Source organism: Austrofundulus limnaeus, unplaced genomic scaffold (genome assembly GCF_001266775.1).
Source record: "Austrofundulus limnaeus strain Quisiro unplaced genomic scaffold, Austrofundulus_limnaeus-1.0 Scaffold5, whole genome shotgun sequence".
Lineage (NCBI taxonomy): Eukaryota > Metazoa > Chordata > Actinopteri > Cyprinodontiformes > Rivulidae > Austrofundulus > Austrofundulus limnaeus.
Window position 1 is genome coordinate 253,633 of NW_013952407.1, and position 16,092 is coordinate 269,724.

Consider the following 16,092-nt stretch of genomic DNA (forward strand, 5'->3'; position numbering starts at 1 on the left):
CCTATGATGTCAATTACAGGCCTCTCTCATCTTTTTAAGTGGGAGAACTTGCACAATTGGTGACTGACTAAATACTTATTTTCCCCACTGTAATTACATGTCCGTGTATTGTGGATATGAATGTAGGGTAAACATTTAATCCACTTTCTTTCATTGATTCTGACTCAACAACTTCTATGTTCAGTTTTTCATTGACTTTAACATGATATTAAACCTGTTTATTGGTAACATTCTGCATTAGGTAAATGCCGTCTCGCGTGGTTCATGAATTTGAGGAAATTGGTACTGGAAAGTCCTTGAAAGGTCCTTGAATTTGATGTTGACCAAGGTGTGGGAACACTGACTTGATAAGTTTCATGAGTAACGTTTTAGTTTGAGTTGAGATTAGCAAATCGTTGCATTCTGTTTTGATTTTCAATTTCCACAATGTCAAAGCAATAAACTAACTGAAAATAAGTTTCTTGCCGAATGGATATTTTTGTCATTTTATGAGCATAGGATCAAATCTGACTGTACACAGAAAGGTCTTTTTYTTACAAATTATTTGTTAGCCTTTTTTTAAATTAAATAGCTACAGTGCTTCAATCACTTCCATGCAGCTTTCATCACTTACTCTAACTTCTTTTTTCTTCCAGGGGCATTTCCTGCCTCTTTCACCTACGCACGTAAAGACAAACTTCAGCGCTCGGCACACGTGGCGACGAAAACCTTCCAAGCTCTGAGGATCTTCGTGAACGACGAGCTGAACGAGCTCCACGCGGGGCTGCGCGCTGCCCAGGAGGTGCTGAAACCCGGCGGACGTCTCTGCGTGATCACTTTTCATTCGCTGGAGGACAGGCTGGTCAAACGGTTCCTGAAGGGATGTGACTTGTCCCATCTGGATCAGGACCTCTTTAGCCCCAAGACAAAGCGCAGCTGGAAGGCAAGTCTGGAGGAAGAGAAGCAAGAATGTAAAAGTGCCTACTGGCTTCCCGTGCGAAAGAAAGTGATCAAACCTGAGAAGATCGATGTGCGTGAGAATCCTCGAGGACGCTCCGCCAAACTTCGGACAGCTCTCCGGATCTAARTGCAACTTTAAATATTACCTTAACCACACAAATATGAACTTATTAAATCATATCAGCAGGGATTCTGAGGAGTCTTTCAACCGTGGTGCTGAAATTAGTGACTCCTATTTATTTATTGATGATGATCTAATTGGAAAATGAATCATAGCTTCCCAAGATTTATACTTTTTCATAAAGAAAACAAGGACTTTTGCCTCTTAAAGTCATCGTCACAGTCTGTAAAACAAGAAACTTTTATATGTTACTAAATAAACTTAAAATGTCCAAAACAACATTTCAGTCAAAACAAATTATTGTCTTTTAATTGACTTGGCTGGTAAAAATATTAACAAGGACATTATAAAACTCTGTTATATTCCAACAATAAATCACTTTATTTAAGACAAGAAACAAGCTTTAAAATCAGAATTGTTATATTTTCTTTAACCACATGATGAGCGAGAAAACAAGCTTCACACTCAAGGTAAACAAAACGAGGTTTTACCTGCAGTAATAAGAGCTGCATGTCACTGGGAAGCTCCAGAAAACAGGACGTGTTTTTAGAAGCYCCTACTTAATTTACCAGGAATCACACTGACAACATTTCTGGGATGCAAAGAAAGAAAAAAAGTTTATCCCATTTCAGTGAAGTCAGATGATTTTTGGATGAAGCCCCAACAACGCAGCGTGTAATCAGTCCTGTCTGCTCCGGGTTTCTTCTGAGAAACAACTTGATCCTTTTAAGTGGACTGAAACACCTCACTGACTCTGTCCACCTCAGGAGGGACGTGTTGCGTTAGTGCTTATTTCAGGGTTTCAAAAAGCAGAGTTGTAAAGTAACTAAGTACAAATACTTTGTTACTGTACTTAAGTAGAGTTTTTGGGTATCTGTACTTTACTTGAGTAATTTATTTACAGCCTACCTTTTACTTCTATTTCTTACGTTTTTAAAAAAAGGCAAGAAGTAGAAAGTCGTTCCTTTTATTTCATTCTTGCTTGTTTTCATTCCAGCTTATTGTAAAAAATAAATACTATCCATATAAACTGTGCCTCCTAGATAGAGTGAATTTAATTGTGGTTGAATGAGAAGTATAAATATGTCAAATTCTGATACCGTATTAGTTTGTACACAAACAAATCATGTCACACTCCAGCAGGACATAATCATTCAAATAAAAGGACTGTACTTAAGAAGTATTTGTATTTCATGAATTATATTATTGCATTTGGCCGCAGCCCTCAGATAGATTTTCATTTTGGGGTAAATGTTTGGGAAGCCTTAATATATGTATATAAACTGAAACAGCTAGACTAGTCCTAAATTTAACATAAATTAATTATTTTAATATGATACAGTCATTTCTGCTTTTTTGGGGGGGAGGTCACCTCCTAATAAATGTCATTACAGAAACTCTAACTGCTCATTTTAAATCAATACTTTTACTTTTAAAACTTAAGTACAAAAAATACACCCACTTCGGATGTTATCCATTAAATGGACGTTATTAGTCCCACAGAATGGCTTCAGACTGTCAGCTGGTTAATATGAGGCATAAAGCCACTAAGGTTAATTAGAGAAAATGACATGGGCTACGATAAAGTAGACCAGACTCCGGCGGTAGCAGATTGTTGCATTCCAACGTATATGGCACTGGTTCCCCACTAGGAGGCACTGTCGGGACAGTCTGAAGCCATTCTATGGAACTGATAACCACTAATAATGTCCATTTAATGGACTGATAACATCCGAACTGGCTGAAAAATATCAGTTACTTTAATACTTTTACTCAAGTAATATTCCTAAAGGAGACTTTAACTTTTACCAAAGTAATATTTCGGTAAGATATTTGTACGTTTACTCAAGTATCACTGTGGTACTTTATACAACACTGTCAAAAAGCAAACAAACATTTTCTCAGTGAGGACTCTTAAGGCGATGTTGCATATCTTACTCCAGAAAATCATCCCCAGAGGGATGTCAGGATTTACCCCCCCTGGACCTGTTTCCCCTGTGACCCAACCACAGATAGGTGACAAAAAAATAAAAATAAAAATAAAAATAAATGGATGAATGAAAGTAAAAAAAAAAAAAAACCAAAGACCAGCAACAAGAAGCAGCACGACTGCATCAATGTGAGGGAAGCAATTCAATGAACAGCAGGTGAATGACGATCAGCAGCAAAGTTCAGGAGAAAATGTGACTGAAGTAAAGCAGAGAGAGAAAAAAAACTATGACTAAACTCTATCTTTTTATTCAAAAATACTTTGGACCTGAATATAAATCTGCTTCTTTTTCTTTCATTYAATCTTTGCCGTTCAGTAGCCGAACATATAAAACCAATAAAAATATACTTTTTGTTTTCATTGATGTCTGTATTTTCCCTGAACCTCCCTTGATGAGTAGATCAAGTGCAACCTCTACTGCGCCGTATGAATCAGTAATGCCACTAAATACTGAATGACGCAAGTGTCAGAAGTGCTGCTGAATGAACCGGGTGGTTGTTCTTGAGCATTCTCTCACCTTCAGCTGTAAGCAGAAGAGGTGTTTTGATCTTTACTATTTAACTTTGACTAATTGTAATTGCTCCTTCAAGATTATTAACAGTTATTTTTTTCTTCTTTCTCAGTTAAGACTTCTCTAAATATACCCCTCGTTGCCTTGGAAACTAAGTGGTGCAAGTAACACTCAAGTGTATCTAAATTTATACAGTATGTTGTTTTAATATTGTTTGAAAATCAGCCATATTGTGAGTTTAAACGTCTCCTTGTGACAGTGAATTTGAAACTTTGGTTTCTGCTGACAAAATGTCACGACTTTTGATCTTTTTTTTTTATTATTATTGCAAAATAAAAAAAACCTTCAGGAACAAAATACTAAGATAATTCATAATTTGCTTCCAACCCAGAGAGGGCAGTCCACCTATTTTCATCTCAGGACCTCAGAATGGGAGCTCAGGAATAAATAACGTGGCAATATAATAAAACCAAAAATATAATGCATGAGAGCAACAAGCAAGGAGTAAATATAAATTGCAGTGGTGGGCACAGTTCCCCTAAAGCACTAATAGGGGAACTAATTTCCCGATTAGTGCTTTAGGGCTTTTGCTAATTTTTAAATTTATTAGTGGATTAGCACTTGCTAAATTTAGAAGCACTAACTGAGGTCTATAAATGTTATTGATCAATGTTATTGTAAAGAGCTGAGGGTGAAATCTGTCACARATTTTGTTCATATGTGTCACTTATCCATCAGGTGATTGTAGGTATTGACAATATATGAACTCAAATACAGCTGTGGAATGTCAATATATGAAAATACCTATGAAATCATACAAATACATGAAAAGTTAAAGCAAAATTTGAGACATGTCATGCTTTTAAAATTCTTATTTCACATTTGGATCATTTAATTGGGGTCTATATAAAGTGGAAATGCAATGCTTTGGTCTAAATTCCTCCACAAGCCCCTCCCCTTCTCTTAGCTGTGCCTCGGATCAACTCATTTTGAGGCTGTCTCTTTAAATCCAAACGAGGAGCTTCACACCCCGCCCCCCTCCAGCTTCCAGACCGGTTCATTCTAGTTTGTTAGAGGGGTTTACAACGATATAGCTGTGCAGAAACTTTTTAGGCGAATGAAGACCACCAAATTGTAGTTGGGAAGTCCAGACCTTATTTAGAAGTTGTGTCATAAATGATATGATGTAATAGTAGACCTGTCACAAAAACAAATTTTACTGGGCGATAAATTGTCTCAGAAATTATTGTAATAAATGATAAGATTGTTGGAGACCAGGTTAAACTAATATAATGATATAACAACCCCGATTTATGGAAGTTTACATTAAAATTTACATAGTGTAAAAAGAAAAAACAACTATCGGCAATCCCAATGCATCACCAGCTGTATGAAGGCGTCATAAATGCCTGTTCACAGGCTTTCATGCTACAAAGGTTAGGAGACCATGTACCTGGCAAATACCTGACACCTGAGTTCACTCCTCTCTACGCCAAGAAGTAAAAAAGAGGGAGATATGAAAAAAACAAACAAAAAGAAGGCAAATGAAAATGATTGTCTTCATTTAATTGATCTTCCTCAATTTAATTTATCATATGATTAATTGATTTATTGTTTATTGTGACAGGTAATAGTTCAAAAAAACATAACAGAACGGTAAAACAGGAACTTCAACAAATTATTATCTACGGCTGCAAATTCTCCATCACCATGGCAACACTATGGCTCATCATGTAACAGTAAACATAATGTAAGGTGATGCTATTATTACACAAATGAATCAATACATAAATTGACTCCGTGGTACATAATAGCTGCTGAGGTAGAATCACGTCTGTTGGACACCGTGAGCTCGTTCTGTTCACAAACCTGCGAACAAATGAAAAACGAACCAACATATGGGGGCGATGCTGTTATAGGTACAGATCATTTTAAATGTAGAGATTTGATTTARACACAAGGTGGAATCCATGATTGTGTTTTGTATTTTCAATGGATGAGAAGCTACAAATGAATAGTTTTTTATAGGAAAAAAATAAGGCTTTTAGATAAATTTGGTGTTGAAAATGATATTTTAAACCAACGACAGAGCAAGAAAATAATTACTGTATTTTTTTCATGTATAATACTAGAAAATTAACCCTAAAAATCATCCATATTATACACGGGTTATTGATAATTAGATTTTTTATGCTTTTTAAGCTCAAAAAATAATGATTGTATTATACTCGAGATCATATCACACATGAATAAATACAGTATCTCAAACTAAATTAAATTCTTTGATTTCTCACACAAAAACCTGTTCACACACTGGACTAGACCAGAGGTTTTCAAACTTTTTAGCTCTAACTCTTTACATATGCAAACATTGCTAATAATAAACCTAATGACTACAACACTACTTTTATTCATTTATGATTATTGTAATGTTTTGTTTTTTGCAATAATTGTGAAAATATGCAATTAGCACGATAATTTACATTTAAACTCATGTCTGGAGATCATCTGGGGACCCTCACTTGATGTTCCCTGACCAAAAAAAGGGGTCTCGCCCACAACTTTGGAACCACTGGGGATGACTCTCAGCTACTACCACAGTTTTATCTCAGAATCTGTAAAACTGAGTCAGAGCCATGTTTGTGTTTGCTAAGGATGATTTGTATCAGTGGGTTTTTTGTCTTCTCATTAAAAATTTGTGAAGAAAAAATGAGAAGAAACAAGAAGCTAAATTTAAAATGAAAGGAAACAAGTTGTTTTTCTCCGAGGCCAAAGGATGAGATGGATTTCCGACACTCTGCTGAGATGAATGACGATGCCCTGCATCTGAATATTCATCCCCCCTCGACTGGAGTTTCCTTCGTCTTGTTTTTTCCTGGTTGTTTCTCATTTTGTGTCAGACAGAAGTGATCAAAGCTCTGCGACCATTAGCTCTGAGTGCGTCAGTCTGTGGCTGCCCCTCTGACAGACGGAGGGCTGTCTGAGCTCCACAGCAGAACACAAGTCTGTCCCCCCGCCTCCCYCTGACTCTCACTACCTGCCCAGTTCTGCTGCTCCACCTGTAATGTCACTGCTGCACACCCAGGTCAGAGACATTTGAATAATTTTTGTGATTGACTACAAAACCTGCGGGTGTCTTGGGAAACGTCTCACTGTGGCAGACAGCTGAAGAGCTGCGGTGCTAAAATTTAAATATATTCTAGTCAACTTTGTTTGCCTGTTAGTAAAATATCCTGGTTTTTAGCTGTTAAATACATTTTGTTGTGGACTTGGAGTCTCTAGGAGGCAGAAAAGTTGAATTTGATGAGTCTCTTTTAGTGATGTGTTAATATCCCTATTCTATTTGGGTCATATTTTTTAACCCATTCAGTTTTCTTTATTTTCTATGATGTTTTCTGAACTGTTACATTACAGAATTTGTGACGAAACTTCTAAATAAAGAGTGAACTTACCAACTAAAATTTGGTGGTCTTCATTCTCCTCGGGTTCTGGGTCAGACTCTGGCTCCAACATGTCAGGCTGGATGGACAAGTTTCCCTTGTTCACATGTTTTAATGAATAAAAAGTTTCTGTGCGGCTATATAGTCGTAAACCCCTCTATCAAACTAGAATGGACTGGTCTGCAAGCTGGAGGGGGGCGGGGTCATTCAGATTTAAAGAGGCAGCCTAAAAACGAGTTGATCTGAGACACACCTAAAAAAGGGGAGGGGCTTGTGGAGTTACAATAAGGAGGAATTCAGACCAAAGCATTGCAGTTCCACTTTATATAGACCCCAATTTAATTATTTAAATGTGGAAAAGATTAATTTTAAAGCATTATATGTCTCTTAAGATGGCTGGCAACGCTATTACCTTAGCAAATACAAAAAAAAAGGCTATAACTCAGATGATGAGCTAAACTTTGATGTGGTAATAACTCAGTAATCCTCAATATTTTAAAATGTTTTAGTTTCCACTAAAATGGCAATAAATTTTTCTTTTTACAGAATAATTTAAAACTCTAAGATCAGGGGATCTGTGTTGCTTCAAGTAATGCTAAATCTTTAGTTTTTTAATGCATTTTTTTTTATTTCTACAATGAATTTAGAGGTTTTGGTGTGTTTTACAGCTGATTACAGCAGCTTAGTTTCTTTCCCACCCACCTGTCCCCACAACAGCAGGTGATGTGCCTAAACTCAAAAGTCTGGAGCTGACAGAAWCACCAGTTTCATTTCCTTCTCCAAGGACCAATTTAGAGTTTTTACACCTGCCCATTTGTGTCTGACTACGTAACAAACCCTGTCTGTTACAAAAAACAAGAAGTTGAGTTGATGCAAAAACATTTCCTGCTTTAAACTAAGATGCTTAAAAGAGATCTGAGGTCTGCAGTCAAACATCAGTCATGCTGCCTTCAAAGGATTCAAAGTCAAACATTTTAAGCTGACAGGAACTTATTTCTTGTCTGCAGGCGGATTTGACCTAAAAAGTCGGGCTGACATAATGAAGATAATCTTCTAAAGGGCTGCGTGTCTCAGTCAGAACACGGTTTCTCTTTGTTTAAATAATAATAATAATAAATGATAGTTTGTTGTAAAGTACGTACATAAAATGTGTTATTTTGCATTAGAGAGTTTCTATGATCATAATTATCAGACTCTCAAATTTCAGCTCAATATCTGTCAAATTTACTGACTTATAGACATATTTTGCTTTTTTAAGACTGATAATCCGTGGTGGCCATCTTGAGTTAAATTGACTATAACATTAATCAGTTGTGGACAAACATCCAGTGCTTTCTGAGAATTTTGTTTCTATTTGTGGAGGACCGAACCTGACATAATTAGAAATAAAGGACAAATAAATAAATAAATAAATAAATAAATAGACTTAACATTGACCAAATAAATAAATAAATAAATAAATAAATAAATAGACTTAACATTGACCAGTTCAAATAAAAAAGGGGAACTCATGTTTTGTAATTGAATTGAATTTTAATGTTTATTTTTCTAGCTTAGACCCTTAGGGCGGGTCTTCTTGGGTCAGTTCCTCTCCTATTGGTCAACAGACAGGAAGGAACAGGATCCAAGACAAGGTTGAAAACACTTACTTGTGCCTTTGTTTTAAACTAACTAAATTTTAATCTAAACTGAAGCAGCACAAGCATGAACAGTAGAGCTGCACATGGATCCTGCTCCTTCCTGTCTGTTGACCAATAGAGGAGCTGACCCAAGAAGCTCCGCCCACCTTATTTACGTAATGAGGCAGGAGACAGAGAAATGTAAAAGCGACACATGGAAATAAAAAGACTTGTTGGAAAAATGATAAAAAATAAATAAATATAATCATTTAAAAGACACAAATGCATGTACAAGTAAAAGGAAAATCAAATAATGGATATTTTTAAAAACAGTAAAATGTAATTATGTGCAAAAATAAAAAAATTTTGGAACAAATCTGGAAAAATAAATATGAAGGTCAATTAAATTATAAAACATGAGGTAAAGTTCTCTTTTTAATTTATTTGGTGCTTTTTAAGTGTGTTTATTTATTGCTGCTTTTATGTATTTCTGATTTTATTTCTAATTATGTCACTTTTGGCTCTCCATAGCTATTAAGCGATTCACAAAATATTTTTTTTCCAACACAAAAACAGGGCTGACTACAGGAGTTGAAGAAAGTTTATCAGTTAGCTCTGATTATTTTACATTAAAAAACTGTTAAACCAAGTTAAACTACAAAATATTTGTTGTTACAAAGACGTCTGTCCCCAGTTCTATGCAGGCACAACATCCAATTTGATAAAAATAAAGAACAAAAAGCAATCAAAACCTGATGTCTATTTAAAAAGCCTGTAGAAGATGAGATGTCAAAACCCAGAAACAAGGAGCTGCATGTAATCAGCACCAATGAGGCGATACATTGGACGGTGGCGGCGGAATAAAATCACCTCCCTCCAAGTGGGTGTGCAGTATATGACTACATCTTTCCACCCCCCTCCACTCGCTGCCATTATTCCTCCGTGGTGAAAATTGCCTGTCTGAGTACAAGCCAACAATATTCCCAGCAGTCGTCTATTTGGCTCACAGAGAGGCTCCGCTCCCCACAACAGCAGTGAAGCAGAGGTCACATGCTGAACAGCCACCCCYGGGTGGGAATCATCCAGTTTGTTTGAGTTTAATTTACTCAGTAACACCGGACAGCATCACTCGGCCCTTCATTGGACACCTCCTCTCTTTATGGTTATCACCGTGTGCACTATTGGCTTGGGGGAAATTGCCGTGGCGATGTAAACACGAGACCTCGTCATCAGCGACTCTCGTCTCTGACGACGGTTCGGTCATTTTCTGTTCCAGTGACAATAACCGGCCCGGATTTTATTGCCAGTTTCTTTTTGAAATATGGCCGATCCTTTGGARGACATAAAAAAAACATGGTTGGGCCTCATTTTCTACTGCCTAGAATGCTGTCACCAGTTCTTGCTACAAAATAAAACAGAACATTTTAAGGGTTTATTCAGCTGTTTAAAAATAAATACTGATTAGAATGGAGGAAATCTAAAGTAACGAATGTTGTCTTCTTAAACGTTTTATGTTTATTTTTGGGACATTTTTATGTCAAAATGTCTGTAAATTTAATATAATTTACACTTTTAACTGCATGCTTCTATAAAATACCTTTAATCACCACAGTAAATATTAATATTAATTAGTAATAATGCCTTTATTTAATGTTATTAAATGTTTGAATTGGAGTTCAATTTAACAACCTTAGCCATTTCATAAACCAGTCAGTTTAGCACAGGGGAAATAACGATACATTTCTGCCAGAAGTGCTACAGCTAGCTGTCACTGCCAATGTTTGTTATTACAAATAACCAGAAAATCCTATGGAAAAAATGTGTAATGTAAAAACTGACAATAGCTTTGAGACTGCAGGTTGTTTAGTTCAGGCTTTGTTCATTCCTAGTTATCTGCAACAGGTGAGATATTAATTATTCACAACTTTCCGCAGAACCCTCGTTTAAAAAAATCTGAGACGTTGCTTAAAAACCTGTTACAGTATGGGGTGGGGGGTGGGGTTATGTACTTTCCTTGCACATAGTTCAAARAAAGTTACCTTCAGTTGTTATGAAAATGCTGTATATCAAAAATAAAATYGACTTTTCATCATCGTCTATCTAAACACCTTGAAATTGGCCTCTGTCTCTTTAAGAACCCCCMACCGTTTCCGACACTCCCTCTTCAGGATGTCTTCAAAACAATGCTTGCATTGCAGGCGTGCTCTGTGGAACGAGAGCTCGGCTGCAGTTTGAGATCCAGGGAGGAGCTTTGGGTAAATGGGCGGAGCTTTGTAAGAGCAAGTATTCAGGCAGCTCCACATAGCTACAAGAGGAGATGCAAGGATTTCTCAAACATAAATGAATGAGTCAAAGCAACACTRAGGGTATGTTTTTTATGAGGGAATGAATATATAATGATATAAAGTGAAAAAAAGTCAATTTTGCTTAACCTCCCCCAACTGTGTTCGTCTGTTAGCAAAATATGTCATGACCCATAGGCAACTTTAATGAAGCTCACAGAAGTTAAACATCAACTGATTGTTTTGAGTCAATCTGGTTCAAGATGGCCGCCACAGTTAACTGACCTAAAGATGAAAATCAGAAAGCTCTAACTTAGTCACTTTTACACATACTGGGATAATATTTGGTGTAGTAGCAGCCAAGCGCACATTCTGCTATAGAAAATTGTGAAATCTTAATCTGCCATTAACTTTCTGGAGTCAACTCTGCTAGCAAAATATCTCATGAACACCTGGATGGATTTTAATGAAACTTTCAAGAAATGATCATCAGATATTTGCCTACAAATACAACCAACTTAGAAACTCAAAATGTTTATAATTCTGGTAATTGTACAGATACTGAGCTCATATTCTGTGTGACTACCTGAGAGTCCGACTCAACACAGTCTCTGAGCGTGACGTCTCATGAGATTTCACAATAACAACATAACAATAATAACTCTGTCCTTTCCCAACATAAGACGATGATAACCTCAGACCACCAGCTCTTTCAGGAAAGGAATCGTGACTTGTGGACGTGAACAACACAGAAACATCACTTTGTTTCATGGCCTGGTGTCTTGGTCAAATATAAAATTCCAACACAAATCAAAGACATCTCATTTTCTGCACAGACTGAATATTGTGTGCATAACTTAAAAAAGAAATAAAAAAACATGAGCTTATTACCCATAAATATGGATTTATAGATTTTACTTTCCATCTCTGGGTTTGCTGCACCAAACAGAAATCCAAACCCTCAAGGAAACACTCTAAACTCAACTGTAGATCAGTTAGGATGGAGGTTTCTGACAAATCTATGTAGTTTATTAAACGGACCCACTGAGAACTTCGGTGTCACTACAGCCAAAAAATGTATTGTGATGATGAACAGCTGATCCCAGCCACACACACAGGGTACCATGTGTGCTGGAAAATGAAGCAGAACCGTACTGTACACCAAAAAAAGTGCCAGAAGATAAAAACTCTATTAAATGGAGATAAGTCTGTTTTATTCAGTGAATATTTTCCAACTCCTTTTTTTTTTTTCAAAGAATGATTGTGACAAAATATTGAAAAAGTTTGTTTCGTTTGATCTGGACTGAAATGACTTCTTTTGTTGTTGGAATGTCTTTTGTATGTTTGGTCCTGACCCTGATCCTGGCAACATTTCTTGACTTCATTTTCAATTTGCAACAAACAGAAAAGTCCAAATGTTCAGACCAAACATGAAAACACCTTTCAGAATGAAAAAATCCAACTGGTTTCAGCTTGAAGTTAGGAGAAAACGTATGAGATTGATTATAAATATATATCGTTCTACAAATATAAAAAATTAGCATAATATACATTTATTTTCATGTAATTTTTTTATTACATCTTCACCAAAACTGATGGTAACGAATGGTTTAACCTTTACAGTCAACCCCATTCAAAATGGCCGCCTCAGCTAACCAGCCTCTGGTTTAGTTGTTTACATGAACAGTATAATAAAGATTTGTTGTTTCATGCATCGCTTGTTGTTTAGATGCAAACAAATTCTGAAGAACGTTAATTTAAAAACAACCAGCCTTCAGATGATAGATGAAGGTTTGGAGACCACTATTTATTACAGAGAATAAGATTAAATAAAATACCGGTTTGTTATTTTGGTTAATGTTGAAAAAGAAAGAAAAAAAGAAAAATGTAACAGAGAGAGCTGAAAGGAAGAACCGCTCTGCTTGCAAAATGGAAGAAATGTCATCAAAAGTTTTAAAAACTTAAAGGAGACTTAAAATTTTACCAAAGTAATTTTTTGGTAAGATWCTTGTACTTTTACTCAAGTATCACTTTGTGGTACTTTATACAACACTGGCTAAATGCATTGTTGTAAAAGTTAGCAAACTAGAAACAAATACAGCCATGTACATGACTACCATCGTCCTCCTGGTCACATTGTTCTCCAGACGTAGGTTCCAGGGAGGATGAGGATGATGATGCACCAGCAGAAAATAAATGTCAGTTTCTGACACTTGGCTGTATTTGCTTGTAGATGCTTTTTCTTTTCTCTCAATTTTTGTTCTCCTCCCTTATGTTTATTCTCCATTTTTGCTCTTTTTTTATTTTTCGTTTTCTTCTTCTTCCTCTTCTTCAGCAAACTTTTCTTCTTCTTCAGTCTTTGTTGGTGGTTGGTAAACAATGAATTGGTGCATTATCGCCATCTACTYGTATTGAGCGAAACTACACAACTTTTTTTTCCCTCGCTGCCTGCYGCGGCCCAGTGATGCACCGGCCCTCCGGGAAAAGTCCCGGTACTCCCAATGGCCAGTTCGCCCCTGCCTTTGAATGTCTGACAACTTTGATGTATGTATTTATGCTCAAATCTGTTCGGTAAAGTACTCAGATAGGTGTGTTACAACCAAAGTTGGATGCGCAACAGTAAATGCTACTCATGTCTTATCTACCACAGATGACCATCAGCCTATGGTAGGTCAATCATGACTCCCACTCAGGTTTTAGCTAATTCAGCCAAGTGCTTTGTTCACTTTGAGTGCGTACCTGTAGCAGATAAAGCCAGGGGACAGACAAACTCAGAGCTTAACAACAAAAGGTATTTATTAAATAAAGAAAAAATGCTGGTGAGTCAGGTTTAAGGACTTACTAATAAATTATGTGGATTCGACAACACAATGTACGGAGGACCACTTAATGTAAAGAACAAACTAATGAGGGTAAACGAACACCTGGAGGAACAGGTGCACAAGGGTGGGGCTGGAGAATTGACAGGCATGAGGACAGGATGTAAAACCACATGGATACAATACACATAGAGAAAACAATAACAGAAAAACAGATTGTGACAGTACCTGCATTTCAGAACTGCATAACATCACATCTGAAAAATTACTAGAATAAACCCTTTCAAACTGCATCATTTATTACAGATGACGTCTTATGTTTTATTTTGGAATCCAAGGTGAGTATTTTAAGTTAGTTTGCGTGAATAAAATACTTGTTGACATTCACACAGCCAACAGTGCGTCTGAAAAATATCACAATAAATGTTGTAGGTGGGTGTATTTTCATGAGTCCCCTTTTTAATGTGAAGACAACTAAAGACATTTATTCAGGTAGATAGAAGAGTAGATGTACAGATGGGTGGGTAAATGGATGGGTAGATGTCTTGATAGATAGATAGATAGATAGATAGATAGATAGATAGATAGATAGATAGATAGATAGATAGATAGATAGATAGATAGACAGATAGACAGATAGACAGATAGACAGATAGATAGATAGATGTGCATTTTCAGAGTCTCTCAGATGCTGGAAAGGCTCAAGTGTGGCTGCGGCACACAAAGAAGTTGAAGCAGAGAAATGCCACAGCGCACACTGAGTGACGTCAACCAGGAGGCCCCGTGGGGATGAGGTGAGTCAGAGCCAGGGCCGCGGCCTCGCCAGCTCTCCGCAGCCACGAGCGCGTCATCACCAGTCTCACTGACACCCTCTCACATTTCTCTGCATCTGCTTCAATGTGCCTCTGCCTCCCTCCATCCCTCCGCCTCCTCAGGAGGATCTCTTCACATCCATGGCATACGCCAGTCCTCGCTGTGCATGTCTGTCTTTGTCTCCCTCCACACTTTGTTGTGGGTGCTCAGCGAGCATGAAATGTTTTATTTCTAATTATGGTGAGAGCTTTCTGTTTATAAATAGCCCAAGAGGGAGGATGCTAAATATAAAACGGCCAACATACAAGAGAAGGTCCACAGGTTGTCATCAAATACAGACTGAAAAAAAGGATTTTTTTAAATACCGTGACAATGTCGACATGTCAAGTTTGTACTGACTGTGTTCAGACAACAGCACAGTTAAGTGGTGCGAGCACAATGAGTCACACCTTTGCTCCGCACTGTTAGACAAAGAACAGCACAACAAACTGACATCCTTTAAAATCTTTCAGACCTAACTATGTTCAGGTTAAGAGAGCAGATGCATGAGCAGCGAGGGTTTATGCTGATGAGGATCTCATTAATGCAGAATACATTATTAGAGGTGGATCTGAGCTGGAAAGATTCACCCCTGGCTGACGGAACAACGTTTAAAACAAAAACCTGAAGTTTTCAGACACACTGTACCCCCATAAACCTRCACTGATTAACTTCCTCCAGGGCCTCTCCCAGAGGTTTTTGTCCAGACTGAATGTAAAATACTTTACAACATGTTTAAGTCAAGCTTCAAATCTGGAGTTACTTAGGCCAAATCCCACTTCACCCCTTCCTCTTATTCTTTAGCTCTTCTACTACATTTCCCTCCTCCAGGAAGTCCTGATCCTTTTCAGACTTTAAGCTAAGGGCCAGGGATTTCTAGCCCTTAAAAACTAATATTTGTTTGCTTTTGTTTCAGTTCTCCTGTGTCTCCTGGAGTTTTGTTCATTTGTAGTTTTTGTAACTAACCCCCAGTGCTATATTATACAAATATAAAAGTTATGTTCCCTCACCACCAGTCTAAGTCGTAGGTTTTTGGTACCTTTAGAGTTTTGCAGTAATTTTTTGTTTTGGATTGTTTTTTTTTTTATCTCTATTTTATTTCATTTCGGCTATAAGTTATCCTTTGCTATAAATATCTTTGTCATAAACAGACGAATGTTCTGAGTTTGGTTTGTCGTCAGCTGAGACTCATAATGAAGAAAACTGACGTTCTTGGCTTCATTTAGGAAACTAATTCAGTCTCAAGCCTCATTATGAAATGTTTGCTTTATTGTTGCAACAGCGTCACACACATCCGGTAGCCTTGCTGCTGTTTTATTCACTTCAGTTTAAAAATCAGCTCTACAAGAGTGAAAGGTATCTAAATTAAAAGAGCCAACTAGCAGCTCACGAACAACTCAAGCTTAAATAAATTGACTAAAATTACTATAAAAGAGCTTATTTCACTTCAGCAGAATAAATAATCTTTCATTCATATCTTGACATTTAGGATTTGTTAGTGTTTTCCACAACAACCCAA

General features: G+C 37.0%; 1 protein-coding gene across 1 annotated transcript in view; it reads left to right on the plus strand.

Annotated features, from left to right (window-relative positions):
• mettl15 (methyltransferase 15, mitochondrial 12S rRNA N4-cytidine) overlaps positions 1 to 1,341 on the plus strand; it is a gene marked incomplete at its 5' end in the record, with an annotated part of 66,839 nt that extends 65,498 nt beyond the window's left edge. The window contains 1 exon segment of the mRNA XM_014026078.1: positions 636 to 1,341. Within this exon segment, the coding sequence (XP_013881532.1) occupies positions 636 to 1,066 (431 nt within the window). The 3' untranslated portion in view covers positions 1,067 to 1,341.
• Between the last annotated feature and the right edge of the window lie 14,751 nt (positions 1,342 to 16,092).